General features: G+C 38.5%; 1 protein-coding gene across 3 annotated transcripts in view; it reads right to left on the reverse strand.

Moving 5' to 3' along the window:
* Window positions 1-2,456: 2,456 nt before the first annotated feature.
* Window positions 2,457-26,486, reverse strand: part of osbpl9 (oxysterol binding protein-like 9) — a 68,264-nt gene continuing 44,234 nt past the window's right edge. For all 3 annotated transcript variants that reach the window (XM_088599074.1, XM_088599073.1, XM_088599076.1), the window contains 14 exons: window positions 21,946-22,050; window positions 18,471-18,630; window positions 17,795-17,907; window positions 15,519-15,637; window positions 14,048-14,133; window positions 13,600-13,771; window positions 12,962-13,046; window positions 11,935-12,045; window positions 9,245-9,308; window positions 8,833-8,973; window positions 7,446-7,524; window positions 6,930-7,021; window positions 5,842-5,977; window positions 2,457-4,100 (listed from right to left, as the gene is read on the reverse strand). In XM_088599074.1, coding sequence (XP_088455200.1) covers window positions 4,026-4,100; window positions 5,842-5,977; window positions 6,930-7,021; window positions 7,446-7,524; window positions 8,833-8,973; window positions 9,245-9,308; window positions 11,935-12,045; window positions 12,962-13,046; window positions 13,600-13,771; window positions 14,048-14,133; window positions 15,519-15,637; window positions 17,795-17,907; window positions 18,471-18,630; window positions 21,946-22,050 — 1,538 coding nt within the window. In that variant the 3' untranslated portion in view covers window positions 2,457-4,025. The remainder of the gene's footprint in view (window positions 4,101-5,841; window positions 5,978-6,929; window positions 7,022-7,445; window positions 7,525-8,832; window positions 8,974-9,244; window positions 9,309-11,934; window positions 12,046-12,961; window positions 13,047-13,599; window positions 13,772-14,047; window positions 14,134-15,518; window positions 15,638-17,794; window positions 17,908-18,470; window positions 18,631-21,945; window positions 22,051-26,486) is intronic.

Here is a 26,486-nt window from a genome sequence, read left to right on the forward strand (position 1 = left end):
GAAGCATTCCCAATGGAAATATGATACCCAACAAACATAATGCACTCACCCACAACTTGTCAGAACTCCATGACTGCATACAGACTGGCACTAAACTCAGAGAAGGAGGGCAGACCTTGCACGAAGGAAGAATCAGCAGAACCTTTCCTATCAGTCTGTCTTTCCCTCTCATAATCTTTTCCAATTGCATGGATGCAGTCGTCTCCTCTCTTCCAAACAGCTTCAATATAGAGTATTCTGTAGATTAGTTCTAATTATTATTTCCAAAACATTTCATGTAAGTCATGATTTTTTTCATCTGTAGCTTCTTGGATCAGTTCTGTAGTTCTTTTGGATAGGTATTGCTTTAGCAATTGTCCAGTCTCATTGGAGCTAAACCTGGCTTGTTAGAAGAGCTGAGTCAATGGCTTATGAATAAGAAGACCACTTTACGTAGTCATTGTTGTCGTACTGAGTAAGTACAATGTATGGAAATAATTTTTCTTTTTTGGCCTGGAGAAATGTTAAATGCTTCTTGTTCAACGATTTAGCCAATTAAGAAACCAAGATATTTGTGTGAAACAATACAGTATGAGAAGGTGTGACAGCCATTGAGGAATTGAGACTCATTCCTCTCACTAGGTTGGTGGGGCCCAGCTCCACCCACAGCGGTGATGTCTTCATCTTCTACAACATTACCCGAGGAGACTGTATGGGCAACCACAGTTTTAGGTTGATGCTTCACTGTCCTTAAAACCACAGAGAAGAAGAAGCTGTTAATTGGTGGCTTGCAGGTGGTGCTGGAACACTTATCAGAGGGATTAACAAATTTATCTTTTCTAGACCCAATTAGCAAAGACAGATTCTTTACAGTTGAACGTTTCACATTGCTGTGCATCCTTGGCAAAAAGTGAACTGTGAAGGTACAGTAGCAGCTTTTGTGATCTACACCTTCAAACTACAAGGCAGCTGTGATGTCTGGTTTCCTAATTTCAAAACAATAAAGCAGGGGTTTCATCCTGTTTTTACTCTAGGCCACTAAATTGCATAATTATCCTATAATCTCATTTATTTCATTTCATAAAGTCCATCTCCAATCCAGGCTCATGTTTCTTTTTTTGCCCAGACAAATGAAGAGGCAGCTACAAAGCTCTAGTTTCTAATACTTTCAAACATTCAGTAGATGAAATGCTGAAGAGGAAATGTTACTGTAAAACATTTTTTGTTGTTATTAGGTTTTAAAGTGATTATTTGGTGTGTCCATCAGAGTAGTATGGTTGTCCCAGAGGCCAGAGGGCCCAAGCAGAACTGGCGTTCATTCGCATTTTCTGTGTAGAAACAGAATGATTACAAATGACCTGTTAAGTCGAGCACTTAAATGCATTTTAACCATGTTTGAAACTTTTCAGAAACACTTACATTTGAACGTTTAACAACGAATGAGAGAGAAAGAGAGCTTGTTATGTGTGTGTTATGTGATTTTTAAACATTACTTTCAAACATTCAACTTAAAATTTCTGTTAAGTGTTTCGCATACGTATAGTTCACAAAGATGTAAGCAACATGACAAATACTTTTAATCATTTATGTTCTGCTTAAATTATACAATAGTACTACATAAAGTTACATTAGATGCTGTATATACTGTATGATAAACAGGGAAATCTAAGACTGTATATAGTAATATTACTTAAGTATATCAACAATCTGTGTGCTTTTCTCAACATTATGCTGAACTTATTAGGGCACTTTTGAGTTCAGAAAACATAAATCCAAGGCATACAAGAGACTTGTTTTACATAAGCATTTCAAACATTTTATAGTGATAAAAAATGCAGCAATATATAATATCTACAATGAATGTGATAGAAATCTATGTTTGAAGATTGTACTAGACATTTGTCTTTTTTTTGAGTTGATGTAAAGTTGGGGAAACTTTATGTCCATGGTCACAAAAAGTAAAGGCTGAGAGACATTAAGTGAGGATCCCCTGTATATTAGCATCATCACTGCAGGCAGTGAACATCTCAGCTCACATCAAATTTAAAGAAACATGGAGGTTTACTTTAGAAGAGTAATGGTAATCTACAGGTAGTTTCAAAACAGAATTTAATCATTTTAACATTTGGCCATAGTATAAGTATAGAGTTTAGTAGACTAAAACGGTCACGTATTGTTTTATTTGTGGATACAATATAACTAACTTAAATTCTTTATTTTAGATTTAAATGAAATTAACCCTAACCCTAACAGTACTCCACTGAATAATTTTAGCCAACTAGCCCTGTATACAGGATCCATCATATTGGTCATTCTTCACCTATTTGAATATTCAAAAGACTTTGAAGTAGTACATTATTGGAATGTGTTTTTGTATCATTCTCTACCCAAATTGTAATGTCAGAATTCCTAAAAATACAGATTAATTCCTGCTTTTTCAGAAAACTTCTAACAATCAATACAAACACACACAAAACTAAATTCATGAAGGTTTTAATATTCTGCATCAATAAACATGAGAATCTGGTACAATGAGAATCAATGATTACAATTTCAAATATATGTAAAATAAAAACAGTTTTGTTTGTTGATTGCTTTCTTCAAGCAAGTGACACTGAAATGAATGGCAAGGCCTTAATTTTAACTTAATTTACAATAAAAAAGAAAACATGGCCTTTTGAGTTTGTAATCTCTGCTAATTCCATTATACATACCCACTGTTTACTTAAGACAAAAAAGTCAGTCCATTCAGTTGTTCGTACTGTCGGTTAGAAGACCATAAGGGAGAATTGCGTTGTTCTTAGAATCAAAGCCCAGATCAGCACGGATATACACAGAGGACCAAACAGAAACTGCCCAGGGATCAGGGTTTAGCAGATGTTCCTACCTATTCCTCTGAAGGAACGTGGCAAACCACCTTCTTAACAATTCTGATTGGAAGAAAATTAAAGTCAACTACAGAGTTGAGACAGTCAGCCACAGACCAACAACAGAACAGATTGAAAGGTTCTGCATTTAAGCAACATCACCTCCTAACACTGAAATCTCTAAAGGAAAGAGTGGGAGCATCTGGTATGACTATTTATGCAGAGCCATTGAAGGAACATCATCACCTCAGCAGCAGCCATCAGCAGCCAAGAGAAGTTCCTAATGTTCTACTTACTCAATAGCCCAAACTTAAAACAGCATCCCGTGCCAACAGTCCAAAGCGTTGTGCCTTTTGTTTCATTTAACAGAGGAAAAAAAAAAAATTAGGTTTCCCTACATGCTAACCTCACTCAAAGCATGCCTTGAGAGAAAACTAGCCCGTTTTGAAAACCGTATCTCTGCAAAGTGACGACTTGCAGCGTCAGATCCTTAAAGGCTTGTGGCGCTTGTCCTGGTAATGGTGTATCAGTTGCTGATCTTGCTTTTTCTTCATTTATTTGTGAGGTGGCCGAGAAAAATTGAGAGAAACTTAAGAGAACGGGGCTCAGCTCACGGGGGGTAAGATTAATGTTTCTTGATGTCTGGCTGAAGAGATCAGTCACAGCCTCAGAGAGCTACTATTGCCAGGAAGGAAAACAAGAATAAAATAAAAAAGAATATATATAATATATAAATATTTATATACAGCTGTAGTTAGCTGTAGGCAAGCCAAGTCCTCCCCTCCATTCCACCAGTAAGGCCTTTTGAGCTCCTCCTATATTTCAGCCTTTCCCCAAGTTGCCAGATTCCCTGAGATAAAGACTGCTGTATGTTTTCAAGGTCCATCCCATCCAGACCACCCTGGAAAAAGCCGCATCCTTCAGGGTTTCCTTCGAGACTGTGTGTGAGAGATGGTGGGAGGGTAATTTGCAGTGTGGTGGTGGTATTTGTTGGGGGAGGGGTGGGGGGGACAAAAATGTTGTTGGTGGTGGCAAGGAACACAGTTCTGAGAGTTTTTTTTTACTTCAAAAATGCAAAGCTGAGTACGTAGTCAATCATTCAAAGGCTTTTCAATGAGGTGTGGTTCATAAGCAGTTCTGGCTGAAGGCTCTGCATTTTGCATCTCTCCCCCTGGGTCCTCAGTGTTTGTTGGCACCCAGGCGTTTCAACAGAGGTTCGTCATAAACCCAGCATTCCCCATCCTCATGGAAAAGCTGCGGGAGACACAGAACAAGCCAAAAGACTCAGTGACACTGAACACAAACAGAGCCTTCCTTGCTGTTTCAAGGGAGTAACCTTTGAGATAGCAGACACTAATTGCATTACAGAAAAAACACAGACACTCTGAATGCAATAGGCTTATGCAGGGCCTGACACGTACATATTTGAAGAACTATTATTTCTAACCAATGTGTGAAGGAAGTCTGGAACTATTACCCCATTTTTAGGGTTACCCATTTTTTATATAGAACACCTTTATACACTGCTCGATTTACAGCGCTTTGCAAAATTATCCACTCCAGTCCATTGATCATCTTAATCCAATGTTCCATGTCTAGATTTAACACCTGCGGCATGGAACGTGTCATTAACGTCTTTCACCCATAAAACTGAAAAGTTTCTACATTCACATTTCAAATAAAAATATTCTCCTTAAAAAGTGTATAAATTACTTATAATTCAACAAAATTGGATACCAATGGAAATGGGATAAATAGTTTTCCAAAGCGCTGTCTTCTAAGACGTAGAGGTATTGAGCTAAGTCAATTACCAGTCAAATGTGGGTTGTGTAATTTGCCTATTCAGAATCTATACTTGTTGTTCTACCTATAAATGGCTGGTTTGCCATGTATATTTGAAAGATATCATTTAAAAATAAGTTAAAATCTGAGCTGTTTTTGTATAGATAAAATGAAGACTTAGTTAAAAAAATGCCATTTTAATCAGTGCCAGTCTTTTTCAGGTTGCTTTGGAAAATGGTCAACAATATTTTCAACACTGCTTGGCAGACAAAGTAATAAATGCAGGAATCCACTAAAAACCTCCTATATGTCCAGGCCCTGAGTCCTATTCCTGTATCTGACATAGTAAGCAAGCAGTAAAGTAATGCGGACAAACAAACATTATCCTGCTGTGCACAAAACAACAGGGTAACAATTCAGGGCTTTGGCTAGTTGATACTAGATTATGGGTTCTGACAAAAGAAAAGGTTTTAATGTCCTACAAAAGAGTCGAGAGTGCACCCTTAACGGATGAATTCCTGAAGGACTTTTAGTTTATCACTTTGGTTACATAGCAGGGCAAACACAGGCTTTTGTAGATGAATACTTCCAAAGAAGGTTAGAGTATTTTAAAGCAGGGGGTTCTTAATCTTTTTTTGTGAGCCCACACAACTGCTGGTTTTCTAACCGGTACAAAAATTAATTGAATCCTAAATTGAAATAACAAGTGGCATGATATTGTATTGTATGATATTGTGGCTTGTATTCTTTTGCAAGCTTTTCCAAGTATTTCTTTTCCAATTCAAGGACTCAACTCAACTTGGAGATCGAAGGTACTTAAGAAACAATTGTTAAAAGGCAACTTACAACATGTTTAGGAACTGAAAACGGAATTCAAATAAATCCTATTATTCAGTCAAATAAGAGTTCAATATTGCAACCAAATGCACTGTTGAAATGAATAATGAAAAAAGTGTGTTCCCAGGACCAGCGCAGAGTACCCCTGGTTTAAAGAAACATGATTTATGGCGACTGTGAGCCCCTGATTTAAAGAATGCAGCTGTATGGATATTATGGATACCCAGGTTTAAATAATGCAGTCATATGGGTACTTTTAAACCCTGGATTAAAGAACACTGTCATACAGCGACAGTGAACAGGAACTGTTCAGGCATAATTTGGCTTAACAAGATGCCAACAATGTCAAGTCCTCCTGTAGAAAAGCTCTCCTTACCCTCGTCTCCCACTGCATCTCTTTTTCCTTCCTCTCTCGGGCCTCGGCCCTCTGTTTCTCCTCCAGTCTGTGCTTTGCCTCTGTTGCAGAGTCAATATCCTTCAGCTTTAAATTCACTGTAACATCCTTCCACAGCCTGCAAGAGAATCAAGGTATTAATGAATCTGAAAACTGGAAAATTCCATAGGTAATGTTATTTTGGCTAATGGAAAGCAGCTTAATTATTTTGTAACACTTTACGGACGTTATTCTGTTAAGTTTACATTTACTACAACTAGTTAGCAGATAGATTACATCTGCATTGAAGATTGCATTGATTTCTTTATGCAATCTTCTTTTGCCTTTTCAAAATTCAGTGATCACCCTTTATCTTGCCATGAATACTCCTGATTTGAACCACCAGAACTGTCAAGTCTCTCAGGCAGAGCTGGAGACATCATGTATTTTGTCCTAATCAAACCTGAGAGCCTGGGGAATTTTGTCTCATGTAAAAAGGTTAAATGCTAAAGGTGGGTTTTTATTGGCTGGCCCACCAGACATGACTTAAGATTTGTTGCAAGAAATTGTGCTAGCCAAACTCTGCGCAATATACAATCTACCAGGCTTTACGCAATCTGACCTTGTCGTAGAATCCTATCTTGACTGTAACAATATACTATACTACACTATATACTTATTTCCTTTATTTGATGGTCAGTGAACCTTGCCGTTTTTTTTGCAGTGTTCTACAAACAAGGGGCACTTTCACACTTTACCCACTGTGGACTCTGATATGCAGTTTTCCTAACTGATCAAAGGTGAAGGCTCTCTTGGAGATAACGTACACTGAAATAGAACACTATGCATAATCACCACAGGTGCAAGTTTTCACTCCCATCACAGGTGAAATGTGCAATACATAGCAATCCCCTAGCAGAATTATATCCAGCCAAGTAGAGTACACCTCCAACCTAAATACAGAGGTTTGACAACAGACTTTTACGAAGGTGAGGACTGAGCTTTGATGATTCATTTGCTATGTTTTACAAGTAATTTCTACCAAATCTGAAAGAAAAAAAGAAAAACTATAGATGCAAGGAATTACTCACTTCCGAGACTCAAATTCCTGTTGGTCCTCCAGTTTTCTGACCTTCTTTTTGATGGTGCTCATCTTCTTCGTATCTATGAACAGCGTATTCTCCTGGACGACATGATAAAACACGTGCCGAGATCATGGCACTGCTGCAGAAACTGCAGTATTGCCTCCCAGTTCCAAGTTTCCTTAATTATTGAACTGTAAACATTGTTTGATCTCGGTAAAATCTTTGCACAACATTGGATATGCAGAAAAACTCTTTTCAGAATATAAAACTTTGAATAGGATTACAGAAGCACATTTTTTAAAGAATTTCTAAAGGGGAATAGTTCTAAATGTCCAGGCTTCAAATATGAAGGGGTTTTCTGACTAGCTGGTATCCGGATTCCAAACTAGCATTCGATAAGAGGAGAAAATCCAATCAAAAGAAATTTGAAACAATGAATATGAAGCAATGAAATGCAGTAGGACCACTGTATTTCCACAAACTGAAAGGCTTTAATTATAAGGACAGACGTCCCACACTCACCCCTGTAGCCCACTTTGCAAACATCACACCGTTCCACTCGCCCTCAACTGAGCAGAAGGACTTTTTATCGTTAGGGGCACTGCAAAAAGTATGGACAAGATTAAAATGTTGATGCGGTTGTTGGGTTTGAGCTGATGTCAATACAAATGTCTCAAAACAGTACATAATACTTTATGACAAGTATCCCTGAATGGTCATTTGTGCAACAGAGCATGATGGCTAGAGAGGAGACGAGAACTATATTATACACAGGCTGGCTCTTTTTCAATGTTTATATTTTTTCTATGCACAAAATACAATAATAAACACTTGACTTTTAATCTGAAGAGATTCTGTTATATTAATGAAAGTGTTTAACTATCCATTGCCTGTGCACCTAGCATTTTAATAAAAGACTTTCCTTCAGAAAACACAAATATTCCTTAACCACTACTCCATTGTTCCTAAAGGCTAAGCGGACTTTTAAACTGATGTGCCTGAGTAAAGAGTACTCATTATAACAGTTCAGGAGGTGAGGTAGGTTTTGAGTGTATTTGTGTTTTGTAAATTAAGTAAGGAGGGAGGGGTAGGATCCTTCTAGCATGCAGACATCATAAATTAAGTGATATGAGGTGGCTTAATTTGGGATTTCCACACACAGAGATAAACTTCTAAGAGGGGTCATAACTTTAAATGAGCAAGCTCTGCTACCTCTGCTCAGAAAAATGTTTAGAAGTCAAGAACAGCTTACACAAAATTAATTTAAAGAAGGCAAGCAATCTGTTATAGTAATTTGTGCACAGCAACAATATAAATATAAACCTCACTATAAACTTGGGACAAATCCATTCTCTAAATGCATATAGATGCACCTTTCAGAAAGAGACCCAATTATTATGTAATGTATATTCTTAAAAACCAGAGATTAGATTACTTTTTGTTATGCATAATTTTGGAATGATTCATTATTTTATGTTTGACTTCTGATTTATTCACCTGGCCTCCTTACACACCAGGCAAGATAAAAAGAGCAAACAATTCACAAAATCATCCTTTGTCATGCTGACCATGTCTTTTGCCCAATGGATATGAAAGGGAGACCAGTCAAGCCCTGAGTAACACTTGCTCATAACTGCCTGGGCAGCAATAGGCAGGCAGGCAGGCTCACTGGTGTGCAGGAAGTCTAAGCTAATTTATACCCCCAGACAATTACTGCATGTGTCCCGAAAGCCCCAGGACAAGGCTAACTGATTGCATAACCCATACTTGTACACTGATTGCAAGGTCTACAGGGTCCAATGTGTGCTCGAAGTGGAGGTCTTTCCTTTCTGAGCTACTCAACAGCTCACGTCTGGATATTCCTCTTTAAATACTAAGGAAGAATCCTACAGTTGACTCGGAAACTTACAAAATTTCAGCTGTTATTCTGTGCTTCTTCCCACCATAGAAAGGTTTTGTGTGGAAAACAATGTTGGCGCTGTAGCCTGTTTTGGAGCAAGAGATATTGCACTCTCCTCCTAACTCTACCCAGGGCACTGTGAGAATGGACCTGAAAAGAAACAACTGCATGTCAAGATACTGCATACACCTGTCAAATCGCGGGGATAGCCAGGGAATTCTGCTTTCTGTTCACTGGTTTTCAAACATCAGATGTTCAGCAATGGATCAGTTACTTTCTAAAATGTTTTATTTTATAACAGTACAGAACGTTGTTAAATGATTGCTATTACAGAAAGAAATACATAATTCATAAAAGCATATACTCATTAGATTTAACTTAAGAAAATGTATTATAATAAGTAACAAGGGAAAGTGCATACCTTCCATATCCGTTGGGGAAGGTAAGGATATAGTGTTCATCATACTCTAGACAAGACACACAGCCTGCAGACACAGGAAATAATTTGATGCTGTACAGGTAGATTCACTGTAACATCAGATCTGTAACTCCAGTAAGACTGATCAGACATTTACTGCTGACACTATTTCAGACACTGTAATAAAAAATGTTTCCTATACAATTGACTTTTAGAATTTTTTAGAGGAAGAGCTTGAAAGTGCTACATGTGCTAGTTGTGGGCTAATGCCTTGGGAGCAAAAGTCTGCTTTATATGAGCTAGCCACTTAAAGGCATATATGATACACAGGAGATCTTCACAATCATAAGGTTTCAAGGAGTCAAAAAGGATATGTTTGATCACAGCCCAAACCTAATGCATACCAGTAGCATGGAACACAGGTAAAAGAATACATACAGCACCAGAACCTAATTTGAGTTACCATGCAATTAGTTTTTAAAGGTGGATGAGGTAAAAAAAGGAGGTTAAGAAGTATGAGAACACAGAAATGCCTTTCATGAAAGTGTAGTAAAACTTCCTGTGAAATCTAGATAGAACGTACTTAAGATTGCAGAACAATATTAGAAGACAGCTAGATGATTAATGGCACACCATTCTACAGATAATGAAATATTTTGTACATTCCGACAGTAACTTTCTCCTTTCTATATATTGCTGCCTAACTGACTTGCAACAATCAGAGCAGCTCATCTTTCATTCTGGATGGAAAAGAAAGTTTAAATCTGAATATTGATGTTTTATTGACAGTGCACAGTCACTGACAGTGCAATGCTGCATCACTATTGTGTGTTGAGACATCAGTATGTCTATCTCTTGCTTAATAAATGCTCAATTAGTTTTTCTGAACACGTGATTTCTACTATTGCAGGGCAAATTATATTTCTGGGCACTGGGATTGCAAAGATCTTTGAGTCGCACTAAACACTCCCCAATTACAGCCATTAACATTATATTAAATTAGCATAATTAATTTAGAAAGGCCTGTTAAAATAATTTGATATTTATTTTATAGTTTGTTATCTGTTAAGGCAGTGGTTCTCAAACTGTGGTACACGTACCTGCAGTGGTACGCGGAGTGCCGCCAGGTGGTACGCCAATGACCCTGGAACTGTGTTGTGTGCGCTGAAAATCGGGACGGGTTTTCATATTTTGTATTTTAATACGTGTCGAATACGCAGCCTACGTACTAAGATACAGTGTGCACTAATACTTCACACAAGAGATACTCTGTAATTCTATACCACTCTATAGGAATGCGTGCTATGGATGCAAGTGACCAATTGTATTTAAAATAAGCTACTGTATCTCCAGCAAATAGGGAGGTAGGAGAATGTGCGTGATTTTGGAACTATGCCTTTTTTTGTAAACACAGAAATGCATAGAAATACGTGCTACGAATGCTGGTAATCTTGTGAGCACAGGAAAATGTGATAGATAACAGAAAAATATTTAAGAACTGTTCTAAGTTAATTTGAGAAAAATACACAGAGCGTCTCTGTGTTTCGCTCCCATGCGCATGAAATAAAAACTTAAAATAAATACGGAAATAAAAACGGAAACACAGAAAAATACAAACTTGCGGATTGCTAAAGCAGGTAAGCCCCACAGTATTTTTGAAGAACCTTATTTACCGTTGGCAAAAGAGCGACACATATTATGTGTAGAGAAAAAGCTGCTAAACAGCTCGACCTGCTGCCCCCCACCCGAAAGACACAGTCAGTCATAGAATTATTTAAATGAAGGATTATATCAAAAGTAAGCTGATAGAGCGTGTTAAGAAGAGCAGATGTTTTTCACTGCAATTAGATGAGTCTGTAGTCGATTTGGCCAATTTGCTCGTTTACGTTAGACACGGGTTTGAGGGTACGTCCCTAAAGGACTTTCTGTTCTGTAAGCCGCTACCAACAGGCACTACAGGAGAGCACATATTTCAGCTTCTGAATGAATTTATCGAAGAGAATGGCATCGACTGGATAAAATGCATCGGAGTTTGTACAGACGGTGCTAGAGCGATGACAAGCCGACACAGCGGTGTAGTTGCACGAATTAGAGAGGTTGCTGCAGAAATGAATGGACGCATTGCAACATCCACCGCGAGACTTTTGCTGTCAAGACAATGCCTGACGATTTAAAATCTGTTAAGACTCTGTTGTGAATTGTATCAAGGCTCGAAAAATTAATTCACATCTGCTTTGCTCAACTAAACAGGCTCACCCCTCTCACTGAAATGGTGCTTTTTTATTATTTTTATTTGTTGTTGTTACCGTTTTTTTCTGTAAAACACTTTGAGAAGCCACCTTTAAAGGCACTTTATCAAATAAAGTTTATTATTATAATATTTATTATATGTATGTGTGAGTGTGTGTGCACGTGCGCTCATGTTGGTCATTGAGAATTTCTGGGGTTCCTATGAGATGATGACTTGTAGGTGGTACTTGGATGCTTTGGTTAGATTTGGGGTGGTACTTGGTCCAAAACGTTTGAGAACCACTGTGTTAAGGTGTGTCTGAGGCTTGTATGTGGCCCACTGACCACATTGGCTGGTTAACAGACTTGAGTTCAGCTTGCCAGTGGTATCTGTCTCTGCAAAATGGACATGGATATACTGTAGATGGGTAAAAATGATCCAAAAAAGTCATTTCACAACTCACCTTGCCCAATATTATGCACTCCAATAGACATTCCCAAGAACTTTGACTTTGTCCAAATGTGAGCGTTGAACTGAATCTTTTTATTGTAGCACTCAGCATAGAAAGCAGAAACTGCCAGGAGGAAAGAGAACAAGGTGAGGGAGTGCTGTGCATAAACAGTAAATGCAATACAGCGTTCGTTACAGTACTTCCTAATGGAAAAGGAACCAATACTGTGCTCAGCATATGTCAATCACGTGCAGCAGCTGAAAGCAAAGTCACTATACCTGATACTACAAAAACAGCAGAAATATTAACATACTTCATTTTTTATGAAAAGAACTTAGGATCAATAGACGTAATTTTCTCAAAGCTGAAGTACATAAAAAAATAAAAAATCCACTGGTGTAATACTGCCTTGTACCATGTTTTTACAGCTGCCCAGTGTTGAATGTGTCACTATATGATTACTATATCTGTTTTTAACTAAGGCCTTAAAAAAAGTATTTCTTATCAGTCAGGGTTAGGGTTAATGCTGTGATGCTGCACATTTACAGACAGGGCGGACTCAACTGTGTGACAGCCTTAAAGGTATTGTCATGCTGATACCCACAGCAGGTTTCTAAAAGCTTTGCTACTCTCTGTAGGATTAACAATTTTAATAATGTGGGTCTTAGATTCAATATATGCCCTCATAATGATCAAGTTGCAGAAGAAATGCTGTTGAAAACCATGCATTAAAAACCATACATTTTGAATATTAGATTAATTAATTAAAATAATTGCTACCCAACCTAATGAAAGGCTCATTAAACATTGTGGAATTTTCATTATTCAGACCTTTTACCTGAAGTATAAATAATTGGCCTCCTGATTACGCATCTGTCTCAGGCCATGCATGAAGTAAAAGGACAAGCTACCCAACACTGCTATTGTATGCTGTTGTGTGCATGATGTTCAGATGCATATATATTACCTTCAGCCTAAGGCTGTTAAAAGTAACATGGCTCTTTAGTTTTCCAAAAAAATGAAGACCGTAAGCACTTACTGGGTGGGTGATGAGAGACCTGCTCTGCTACGAATGAGACATTGGTCTTTGTGCACCAAGGCACAGGTCCCTCAGACACAGGCTCCTGGTGGAAAAGAAGCAAGAGGGTGGTATTAACAACACTAGCCTGCTCTATCACAGCAGACCTTTGAACACTGCCTTATTCCTTGCTGATGTGGTCAGAATTTAATCCTTTCCTTAAGGCTGCTCTCCAGAACACTGAGACTCTTGCGAAGGCTGCTGCAAAAAGTAATAGGATGCCTTTTAACACATAATAGCTAAGCACATAGATGTGCTTGTTTAACTAGGAGAAAATATGGTTCCTACATTTTCTTTTCCTTAACGCAGGAGCCTCCGGTCCTTCTGATTACCCAGATTTGACAAATGCAGTGGCTACCATGATTTATTTGCTTTGCAGGAAATGTTCTGTTGAGCATTTGTCCATACACCCTTTTCCTAGCTGTCTCCTACATGCAAAACACATTACAGTAGGATCTCAACATCTGCAAATTTAACATTCACAAATGTGCTTATTTTCAATTCAGTCTGGCCAACGGGGTCTTGCATGAAAGGAGAGCAACATGCCCTGAGACTCATGACTCTGATCTTGTGTGAGTTTGAGATAGCAGTGCACTCACAGTATTTTCCTCATTTTCCGAAGGCAAGTCCCAGTGACAGAGGAAGATCTCTCCCAGAATGGGGTTGTATGGTTTCTTGGCCACTGAGCCTTTCCTTCCTGCGTGAAAGGCAGAGAGGTACCATTTCACAACCTGCACCATGCGATCCCGGGGGTCCGTCTGATCTGCAATACTGGCACACACAGGCGTTAGAGAGCTGTAGGCAGGGCACAGGCTGTCATGACAAGACAAGAGGCTTCAGAGGGGTAATGGGGGAACAATTGAGTTTGAATTGTCAGAGGAATAAGAGCAATGTTTAAAACATTCTTTTAGTCTACAAAGCTGATGCATTTCTGATTATTTTACAAGAATTTCTTTTTTTTTTTTTTACAATTATTACATACGTAGTGTAGATTGTATGGCATAGTGAGAATGTTTTGGCTTTAAAGAGAGCTGTGAAAATATTTACCTAACAAACAGATCCGGGTGTGCAAAAAAATCAGCGTACATTTCCAGCAGTGACCTCCGTTCCAGAATGAAAGTAGGGAGAACCACCTATGGGAAGAGAGGGAACCAACTTGACTTTAAAAATGTGCAAGCACATCTGCCTTACTGACTGGAGAAAAGCCTGAATCAAGTTTATCAATTACAGTACAGTAGTGCTGACACAAAGAATATCAACACAACCCAGTACACACTGTATGTCACACCCAGATAAATAACAACAATAATGATCAGTTATCTGTTATGAGTTTTACATAAAGCATATTCCTTTCAAGAGGGTCCTTAACACCCTTTGTCTAATGAATTACTTCCCTCAGAATGCAGATACAGATTTACCAATTTAAAAACAAATAGTTTTATGATCTTATTTATGCCTGTGGCTATAGCCTTGATTAACAAATTATTATTTTGTGTATAGGCATGTGTATTGTTGTCTGTGGGTTGTCTTTATATTGTCTTCTGCTGTAAAACAAATTGTGTGAGGATAATAAAGACTCTCTCTGTCTCCAATTACAAAAGCAATAGGTAAAAGTAAAAACATGCCTTCATGCACTTTCCTTTACTAGGCAATACTGAGGAGACTAGTAAAATTTTAGAACCTATTTACAATTTCTTAATTGTTTTTTTTAATCCCAGTACCATCTATCATGGTAATATGAAGAAAGCAACAGGTTGAAAAAAACACTTTTCTTAGTTTCTAAGACGACTGCAAACCAAAACCAGTCAAGGCACACCCAGGCATTGAGGAGAAAACCCTCCAAAGAGAAAAGTCTGACCACCTTGTGTGCGAGTGCCAGTGCTACAGAAACCACTGTTAATGAACCAACAGCAGTTTTTATGAATTCTGGATTTAGCACCACTGTGATTCACCCCACAGCACAGACCGCCAGGAATCAAATATCTCCTGGGAAGTGCAGTTATTGCAAAACCTACCCTTCCTTTTATTAAAAAAGCGAACAGAAGATTATTATGAAAAAGTAGAATTGTAAAACGTATTTTTCCGTTTTCATTTTTGAATATATTAAATATAGCTTTAAAATGGATCACACAGTGGTTAGGACGGCGTATGTGCATACGCGTCCATGCGCAGGTGCCATGTGAAGGTTCGGGTCCATACAGGGTGATGTTTTCCACAGCTCTTACCAGGAATAAGCATAGTGGTAATGCAGTACTTAGAACCAGCAAAAGATGGTGCTTCCCAAACAGATAAAGTCCAGATTGATCTTCAGTTTAGGTGGTCTAAAGCTTGAGTGCTCCACCCCCTTTTTTTCCTATTTGTGCGAACAGTCTATAAATATCCATCCTGTGAAGTAAGTGAATACTTAAAAGATCATATAAACAGGAAGAAGAATTAGCCTCTTCATTTAGAAGATCAGAAACCAGGCCCAAACCAGCAGCACAGGGGCACACCGCTTATAGTAGAAAGGAAGGGTTACCTTGGTGAGGTCCATTCCTAGTCGCACCTGGGACAGCAGGTGCATGATGACACTCTTGTGCTCCTCCACTGACTCCCCTTCTCCGTCGTCATCTCGATCATCATGACTGTCGAACCGATCTGTCGACACGACAGCAGAACATGAAACCCTGTCCCTCAACGAAACTGTGTCCTCGCACTGGTATGGTGCAATTTCTACAATAAGTCCCATGGAAATCAGTCCAACTTGATTAAAAGCCTGTTTAAGAAGGGTGAATGAAGTTTTATCTCCAAACTGTTGCACATGTGTAGTCTAACAGTGTTTCTGAGTATGTCTTTCTTGCATTCATTATAAATCATTCTCCAAGACGGTCAGAGATCCACTTGTTGCTGTGAATCTCCAAATTATTTTCAAACTAATGAACAACAACAAAAAGATTAAACTTTAGTTACTAAACACTCCCATTCGTAATGCAAATGATTAAGCTGAACAGCAGCTTGGTTAGTATAGAACAAAAATCATCAACATGTATATTTTTAGGTCTTGTAATGTTGCAAATTTTACAACCTGTTCTTAAAACGTCTGGTTCCATTCCTTTTCTGCATGAATGTGTCTTACAGAAATCAGACTTTACTTGCAACCAAGCAAAGGCAGTTTCTGAACTTCCTCTGACAATTAAATGAATGTACAATGACAGCCAGCACTTCTCATTTTTATCTCTCCACCCAGAACACGTTAATTCCTAGACCAGAAAAGCGGTTATTGTATTTGATTGACTGCTGTATCCTCCAATTCAGATTTTAGTACAATAGGTCATGCTTGCTTCCCTTCAGGGTCTGTGCGATTTAAATCCTGCCCACCTGAAGTATGATTTCCCTTTTTTATAACCACACCTCCACACTAGGCTTTATTTTTCATAACTCAGAAAACCACATTCTGTAGTCCTAAAAATGTATTATTAAAAATGTATTGATATTATAATATCAAACTGAATATCCTGGAAAACTGGCCACATAAAAAAGCTATTGTCTAATTTTATTAATATTTTATAATTTACCATGTATACAATTTTAAATATTTTCATATTTTGACATGATATTCTTAAACCTACTGCAAAACACAACTTATCGCCTTTTAGTTTAATGTTACATAACATTTGCTTAAACCTGTTAATAACAGATTTTGGACAGTAAATTAATATACATTATTACAAATCCGTAACTTACCAGTATTAATAGCTATACGATACTAGCTTATTAAAACCTTGAACCAATCAGAAAAGCACTGCATGTCGAACAATGTGCTAACATATTAGATTTATTTTTCCCTACCAGTGCTCTTCATAGACTATACTTAACTAACTTTACACTACCTAATGCTAAAAAGAAGCAAGACCTGCTGTTAAGGTCTTCCAGATGCCTTCATATTTTAAGTGTTAAGAGACAAGTTAGTGGTAATAGAAATAAAAAAAGAGATCAGATCATTCCAAAACCCTGATGGCTTATGAGTTTCATCTAAGGAGTTAAACATTATGATTCAATCCCAAGAAACATAATACCAAAATTGGTTTTAACAATTTAACACCTGGAAATGAAACCTGCAGGTTCCCTTCCATAATGAAAGACAGAGGATGAACATATTTAAAAAAATAGAGAAGTAGTGGAGTCATAAAATCATTTCAGTAGTTAAACAGCAGGTAAGCTTGTTCTTTTTGGTCACTCCCCATGAAGTCTGAAACAAAAGCAAGTCAAAATGTATCATCCTTCTCCTTCCTACATCCTTCTTTCACAATAACAGCAGCACAACACACACACAGAAGAAAATCCTACACACAGTTACACAGCCCAGAAGTAACACAGGGAGCACAAGTCTACCTTCGGGAAAGTGAAAGGACATTGCCCCCCTAGGGGGAAGATGTGTTTTTGACCTTTCCTTAATGTCATATGTTCTATTTTGTTTTCTGTGTTGTTTTTTGGAGGTTCTCACAGTCTCAGTTTTATTCAATCAGCAACTAGTTTAAATTGAACAGCAATTCATAATTTTAGAGTGACTAAAAGCAAAAGGAATTACTTCACCTAGATCTGAGAATCTGCTCCTTAGCTTTAAATATTTTAGAATGAACTGCAGCAGCAATAAGAAACAGTATGCTTTTTGACAGTGTCATTCTCACGATAAGTTTTAAAACGATGGCCAGACAGGGGGATTTCCCAAAGAACATTAAGACACCAGATCTGTCTACAGAGCTGAAGATTCCCAGCTTATAGTCGTCAGAGGTTTTTAAGACCCTCTGTCGTCACCTGCATCTGTGGTCCCATTGGACATGGAGGAGTTGAGAGACTCATTGGTGTCTGGTCTCTTCAGGCTTGTTCCTGTCCCACTGTGAGGCAAAGTAGCTTGAGTCATGAAAGAGCTGGAGAGACACAATGAACATGAGAAAGTTACAAACAAGATGAGGTTATTCAACCCACCCAGACTGTCAAGCAGTTAGTAGCTAACTGATCTGAGGATCTCAGCCATGTTTCTTCAAGCTAGGGCTGGCCTTGACAACATTAGCTTGTATAAGTGCTTCCTGTCCTATGGTTTGAAATACCCTTCTATGTAGTCTCCACTTTTGTTCTCAGACTGTGTTCCACTGTTTAATCTGAAGAATTTATCTGGGATAACTCTGTATCAGAGTGCAGTGTGCTCATACAGAAGCAAGATTATTTCAATTTGAAGACTGCCCATGAAGAAGGTGATTCAATGTGCAATGGAATTGAATGATTTTGCTTGCAACTCCACTGAACCAGTTACCATGCGATGGACAAGTTTCCCCTGCAGGGGGAGCTGTGTTCCCTTAGTTTCCTTAATGCTACAGAAACCAAGAGAACACCACAACCCCATCAGTCGTTTAAGCTTTTATGAGGATTACATTTTAGCTCATCACATAATTTAAGCTCACACAAAACTGTGGAGTCTAAGAGATTGACTTACTCCATACAGTGCTTAGGAGAGGCACTGTTCTGATAGAATTCATCAGCATCATAGAACTCATCCTCGCTGCTGGAGTAGGAGAAATCCGGGACAGTGTTGGAAGAGAGGGTGACATGGCTGGGAGAGGTGACACTGCTGCTAGGAGCTGATGGGCCACTACCTAAAATAAGAAAATAACAATGACTTGATCATTTTGCTCACTCACAAAATTCTGCTCACTCTAAATCAAAATTCAGGCAACTATAACATTTCAAATGTTGTATCTTCATCACGTTAATGTACAGTCAATTGCTTTTTAGCCCTTTTTGTCCTGTTAGGACTTGAAAGTTCCACCAACAGAAAAAGTCCACTCCGCATTTTTACTTCAAAGAGGAGGAAGATGATTTTCACTAAGCTATACATGATACTGCAAAATCAAGATGGACAGTGGCCAAAGTTCTTCTACCAAAGATGAGAATTGTGGTCAACAATATATAAGCACAAATGTTTTCTTAGACAGAACACATGAAGGGTTAAAGAGATCAGAAAATTACAACAACTTATGCAACTGGAATCTTTCCCTGAAATGGAGCTTTTATGCTGGTTAAAAACAAAAGGCGGTATTTCCTGCAGAAGCAGACTACTGTATACAGTCATGTGAAAAAGAAAGTACACCCTCTTTCAATTCAATGGTTTTCATATCAGGGCATAACTAATAATTGTCTGGTCCTCACCAACTTCTATAATTAGACAAATCTAGCCTCAGACAACACATAACAGATTTCTCTATGTCATTATTTATTTAACAAAAAGTAAGCCAAAATGCAGAAACCATGTGGGAAAAATTAAGTACACCATTACTGCTTCCATAGGAATTAAAAAGGTAATTAGCAGTCAGGTGCTGCTAATCAAACGCACTTGATTAGTTGATCATCAGGAAGTGTGACCATCTCTATAAATGCAGAACTTTTGGCAGCTTGGAGCATTCATGTGTGAGTTAACACCATGCCAAGGAGAAAAGACTCTGAGAAGCAATTATTGCTGCTCATCAATCTGGGAAGGGTTATAAGGCCATTTCCAAACAATTTGAAATCCATCATTCTACAGTGAGAAGGATTATTTACAAATGGAGAACATTCAAGACAGTTGCCAATCTTCCCAGGCGTGGGCGTCCCAGCAAATTCACCCCAAGGTCAGACCGTATAATGCTCAGAGAAATTGCAAAGAACACAAGAGCTACATCTAGGGATCTACAGGCCTCGGTTAACATGTTAAATGTTAAAGTTCATGACAGTACGATCAGAAAAACACTGAAAAAGTATGGCTTTCATGGAAGGATAGCCAGGAGTAAGCCCCTTCTCTCCCAAAAAAAAAAACATGGCAGCATGGCTTAGGTTTGCGAAGTTGCATCTGAACAAACTACAAGATTTCTGGAACAATGTCCTTTGGACAAATGAGACCAAAGTGAAGATGTTTGGTCATTATGCACAACACCATGTTTGGTGAAAACCAAACACAGCATATCACCACAAAAACCTCATACCAACCGTCAAGCACGGTGGTGGAGGGTGATGATTTGGGCTTGTTTTGCAGCCACAGGACCTGGGCACCTTGCAGTCATCGAGTCGACTATGAACTGCTCTTTATACCAAAGTATTCTAGAGACAAATGTGAACCCATTTGTCTGACAGCTAAGGCTTGGCCGAAATTGGGTCATTCAACAGGACAATGCTCCAAAGCACACCAGCAAATCTACAACTGAATGGCTGAAAAAGAAAAGAATCAAGGTGTTAGAATGGCCAAGTCAAAGTCCAGATCTCAACCCCATTGAGATGCTGTGGCAGGACGTTAAGAGAGCTGTGCATAAACAAATACCCTCAAACATCAATGAACTGAAGCAATGTTGTACAAAAGAGTGGGCCAAAATTCCTCCAAAACAATGTGAGAGACTGATAAACCCATACAGAAAATGATTACTTCAAGTTATTGCTGCTAAAGGTGGTTTTACAAGCTACTGAATCATGGGGTGTATTTAGTTTTTCACACATGGCTTCTGCACGTTGGCTTATTTTGTGTTAAATAATGACATAGTGGAATCTGTTATGTGTTGTTTGTCACCTGAGGTTAGATTGACCTAAGTTTAGGACCTGGTAAGGACCAGATGATTTTTTGTTATGTCCTGATATATAAAACCATAGAATTGATTTATTTTACACATGACTGTATATACCTTTGTAAGGAACAAAGAGCTTGTGCTCAATGAGCACCATCGTTTGAAAATATCTGAAAATACCTTCAGCGGTGGAGGCTGAAGACAGTTGGAAGAAACCTGCAAAAGTGATTTCTTTGTCTTTCCATCTGTCTCTTCTTGCTTTTTATTCCAAAGTCATTTGAATTATGGGAATCAGCACTGTCATGTAGTCTTTACCGAACATACCCATGACATGTTTACACTGGAAAAATTAAATTAGAAAACTAAATCTGGTTTCTCAGTCTGGAATATGAATTAAACCTTTGCGAGTTTAAGAGTTAGTATTCCAGTGTTATGCTGTAATGTGTGCAGTTAATGGTTAATAAGGAACAAGTAATAGGTTTATTCCATGCTGAAAAAAAGAGAAGAAAGAAAACACAACGTTTCGGCCGTGGAGCCTTCTTCAGGTGTGGTTAATGGTTAATGTCTGCAGAAGTTGTGCTACTTTAAGATCTCATTCCAGGTAACTTCACTTCCGAAGTACCAACAAAAGTTACATGTAAAAGCACCAGTTATACATATTATATTTATCATCTAAATGAAATTTCCAATCTTTAGGAAGTATGGTGCACGGTTTTCAGACTCATGTACTTTCCGTACCTCCATACCTTCCGTACCTCTGATCTTTCACAGTGCTAAAGGTGATTTTCTCATGGTGCAGTTTGTCGACTTGCCAAGCAACAATCACAGAAAATACAGTGAGGAGGTAACCGGATAGTTTTTAAATTCACTCCAAATAAACACTAGACCATTGTCCAAAACTACGTTTAAGTGGGGGAAAAAAAGTATTGTTGCTACGCTTTTGCTAAAGTTTTAAAAGTCACTAAGAAAAGGATAGTAAATGTGTCTTTTGATAAAAACAAAACTCTGATACTATAAAATAAGCCTACCCAAAGTGTAAAAATAAATAACAGAAAAATGCTAATGCCACACAGCACAAAATGTTTACGTGCTCCAAAAGCAGACAATTTCTTTGTAGAAATGTACTAAAAGATAGCCATGTAATACTAAGGTTCTGGACTTCATGTCCCACATAAACAGACTCCAGACACCACCACCTAACCATGTCGTCTGCAGCTCATTCAGCATCTGAACAAAGTGGAAAATTATGAGCACAGTTCGTTCTCTTCCACAGTATCACATTGTCTTCTCTAAGTAGTTATTTTTAACTCTTTCTGAAATTTAGGCAGCTAGAGCAATGTCTCAGGCTGTGGGAGGGTGTGAACAGGCCAGGGTGCCCAGTACCTGTGCTGTTGGGTGTGGGAGTCTGGAGGTTCCCCATCATTGTCCCCACAGTTCCCACTGCCAACGTAGATGGCCGCTGCTCTGCTTTGCACATCGGGGTGCCGTCTGAAACAAAGAGAGGAACACCTCTAGCTCCGTGTACTTACAGCACCTGTCTGTAGCAGGCATAAAGGAAGGCAGGATACTACTGTTCTTTCAGAGAGTGTCAAGCAAACCAGATCTGAAAAGCAAACATACCTCCCAGGTTACAATACTACTAGAGAAAGTAACTCTAAGTCACTGTTGAAATGTGGTGGCTGAATTACAAAATGTCTGATATTTTTATCTAGCAAGCAGATACAATCAATGTATCAATCTACAATCAATTAATGTGTAGAAAAAGAAAGCTGGTTGGATGTCAGATTTCTAGCGCAAAACCAAAATCACAGATGGTTCACTCTGTTGTAACATACAGTACCAGTTAAAAGTTTGGGTACACCGGCTTGAAACCAGGTTTTTCATGATTATCTGTGCTTTAAACTGTAAAACCTTGTCTATAAACACTTAATATTTAATTACACGATCTGTATACTTATAATCTTAAGTTCACTGCAATGAAAATGTTTAATTTTTTCATTTTCAATAAAATCAACACTTAAAGCAAGCAGATTTCAGCCTGAAGCCCAGGTTAGTTAAAAGTCAGAAATGTGTATAACATGGTGTTTGATCGCTAAAAGAAGTTGAGAAATGTCTTTGTTAGATGTTCTCACAGTTACCTAGCATGTTACCTCATTTACCTTTTGTCACCAATTATTAGTATACAGGTGAGGGTCCACGATTACTATAAATATAGGGAGCTTGGGCAAAAGTTTGTAATTCCTCAATGAACATGGCAAAATTTGCTCAGTTAAGCAAGGAAAAAAGACAGTCTATAATTAAAATAAAGGTCAATCTTTAAGACAAATTGCAAGAATTTTGCAAGTCTCAGTAATTGCTGTGGCCAAGACTATCAAGCGAAATGAAGAAACTAGCACCCACGAGGACTGAAAAAGTTCAGGCAGGCCAAAGGCGACCTCAGAATCAGAAAATACGTTCATTAGAGTCACAGGTCTGTTAAACCGATGACTAACTGCCCCTGAAATACAAGCTGTGGTCAATGCAACTAAATGTACAGATGTTTCAACATCAACTGTTCAGAGGAGGTTGCATGAAGCTGGCCTCCAAGGTCCAGTTTCTGTGTATTTTGGCCAGGCAAGTCTCTTCCTCTTATTCTGCACTCTTAACAGTGTTTTCTTTGCAGCAATTCCTTCTGGTAGGCCAGTTTCATGCAGAAAGAGTGGAAGTGAAGTGAACAGGGCTTATTGCAGCATTGCACCTACTTCCTTCACACTTCACAGAAGTAAACTTTCACAAATAATGATGCTTTTGTGATGTCTCTTCAGGGTCATTCAAAATATAATATGTAATTATTATAATTACTATAATCATTCAAGCACAAATACACCATCACTCTAAAAAGAATACTCAGTCATTTGGTAATCAAATAAGTGTTTTCTGTTGATTTTAAATAAATTAATTCCACGGGAACCTTAGTATCTCCCAGGTTCAGTTATTAGTGTTTAAGACTGAAAACTCCTTGTAATGAATGTTTCTTCATGGATCAACTCTTGGAATACACTTGTGCATTTCTAGCATTATAATGTCTTGAATGAACATACAGTACCAGTCAAAAGCTTGAGTACACCTCCTTGAAACCAGGTTTTGATTATCTGTGATTTAAACTGTATAAACGTATCAATAAACTTCCACTCTTTCTGCTCTGAGAATTTCTAAGGTAGCATGGTGATTCTTAGAAGCCACATAATACACAAAAACTAGAAATGTAATATAATAAAAATCTTTAATTCCTTTAAACACATATATAACTACCATGCAGCAGGAACATTTAACAGTGCTTGGGACTGACAGGACAGACGTAGACTGACTCAAATGCAGCCTTCCTTCTCCTTGTGTGCCTGCCTCACATACTGTACAAACACATTCCCTTCATATACAGTATATGGCTTTCACACTGAAAATGTCACAGGATTGGAAATGCTCAAGTCAATGTTGCACTTACAATTTCTCACAGCTTACTGGATAGGGCAGAGATAAAAGCAATTTTTTAAACCTTCAAAAAGTGTTTTCAGGTGTAAGGATTTTCTAATAGACAAAAAACAACTCACTGCAGACCAAAAGCACCAGGATGAGTGTATATTATGAATCTGTGAGACTGTCTGTGAAACTAGCAGTTTCATTTTAATATTAGAGCAGGAGGCCACAGCCCTACCCTGAAACCCCAGTACTCACCAGGGCGAGCTCTATTATTTCCCTCACTATCAGATGTTAGAACAGGGCTGTTGCCACACAGGACATAGTGTGATTCCACATTCAGGTCACACAGACCCACGCTAATGACACTTTGATAAAGTCCTTTAAAGTTAAAATGGCCCTTGCCTTGGTCTGACTGCAGACAAGAGGACAAAGACATCATTAGTAAGCAGATCCTTAGGATCTGTTGTTATAGATGGAAAAATAAAATCACATCAGCAAAGGAGAATCGCATCTGGGGAAGGAGATGCAAAAAATTCTCTCTTTGTTCTGTACATGTATCATAACACTGTTAATAACGCAAGATGGGAATGCATTCTGTACACAAAGAGAAAAAGCAGGTCACTGTATAATCAGGTGTAGTATCACACTAAAAAGAGCACCCTCAAACAGAGGCATACAAGCCCAGTTTTCCCACAGCATGTATGTGTCTACTGTGTAAATTGCAGCCATCTGCATAACTGTATGTCTCAGGCCATGCAGAATCTGCTTTATCTCTAAAACAGGCAGAACCAGTATGGTACGGGCACCATATTTTACACTAACAGGAAGAAAATGTTTGATTATAGGCTGACATACCTTAAAAGCTACCATTCTGTACCTATTTTTTTTTCTGAGGCTAAAGGTGTAACTTTCACAAAAAAACAGAAGAAAGATTACAAATCCATTAAGGCCATATGGCTTATTATCTTACTGATTCAATGATCTTGTCCAGATACAGCCTTTTTAAAAACTCTGTTTTTCTTTATTCCCAGGTTTTATAAAGGCAAAAACATATAAATACAATATACATAAATATGCAACATTAGGAATGGAAAACACATCAGCAGTTAACACATTTATATATGCCAGCAGCCATATCACCCTGCAACTCACAACTGGCAACCCACTGAAGTTAAGCAGGTGTGAGCCTGGTCAGTACCTGGATGGGAGACCTCCTGGGAAAAACTAAGGTTGCTGCTGGAAGAGGTGTTAGTGGGGCCAGCAGGGGGGGCTCACCCCGCGTTCCATGTGGGTCCTAATGCCCCAGTATAGTGATGGGGACACTATACTGTAAATAAGCGCCGTCCTTCGGATGAGATGTAAAACCGACGTAATGACTCTTTGCGGTCATTAAAAATCCCAGGGCGTTTCTCGAAAAGAGTAGGGGTGTAACCCCGGCGTCCTGGCCAAATTTCCTATTGGCCCTTACCAATCATGGCCTCCTAATAATCCCCATCTATGAATTGGCTTCATTACTCTGCACTCCTCCCCACTGATAGCTGATGTGTGGTGAGCGTTCTGGCGCACTATGGCTGCTGTCGCATCATCCAGGTGGATGCTGCACATTGGTGGTGGTGGAGGGGAGTCCCCATTACCTGTAAAGCGTTTTGAGTTGAGTGTCCAGAAAAACGCTATATAAGTGTAAGCAATTATTATTATTATTAATTATATATAATTATGGGTGGAACAAACAACCTTTTGTAATTAACACTAAGGTTAGGGGTATGGTTCATGCTGTTTGGTATTAGGGCATTGTTGCCAGCATAATTAATATTTTATTCTTGGAGTAGACTGTAAGCCATACATTAGCTCTGTATAAGTGGCACTGACACTCAATTAATGATGGATAACCACTGTGTAAAGCATAGATAGGTACTTATTACCTTGTGTCATCAATAAAGACTGTTTTATTATTCTGATCTAGTTTCACCAAAGCCTGGTATTTCAAGTGTTAACAAGCCACAGCTCAGAGGTTAGCCACCTCCCCAATACGATCTGCTAATGGTGAAGCACATGCCTTGTTCTTAAAAATTGATTTTTTTATTATCTGACTGGGAAACAGTCAAACACGGATTAACCTACATTTCAGATACTTGCTAAAAGGATGTTACAAACCGTACATAGGGATGTTTTAAGTTCACACAGAGCATACTGCCATGGTAGTGGATATGTCACTTCAGAGGAGGGAAATGAGATGCTGTCACATTCTAATGGTTTTAAGCCCATTTTAAAATCAATGCAAGTGCAGTTTTGGAGACGAGCCCTGCGAAGCTCACAGACATCTGAGCCGAACCATTAGTTTTCTAGGCATTCAGACTCAGCAATCTGTTGTGCTCACTTTGTTTTTGTCAATAGCTGCTGCTGGAATAAATGATGTCTAGTGCTCTAGGAGCTAGTCCCAACTGCTTTAAAGGTATAAGTAAACAGGA

The sequence above is a fragment of the Lepisosteus platostomus genome, chromosome 11 (assembly GCF_059453375.1).
Source record: "Lepisosteus platostomus isolate fLepPlt1 chromosome 11, fLepPlt1.hap1, whole genome shotgun sequence".
Lineage (NCBI taxonomy): Eukaryota > Metazoa > Chordata > Actinopteri > Semionotiformes > Lepisosteidae > Lepisosteus > Lepisosteus platostomus.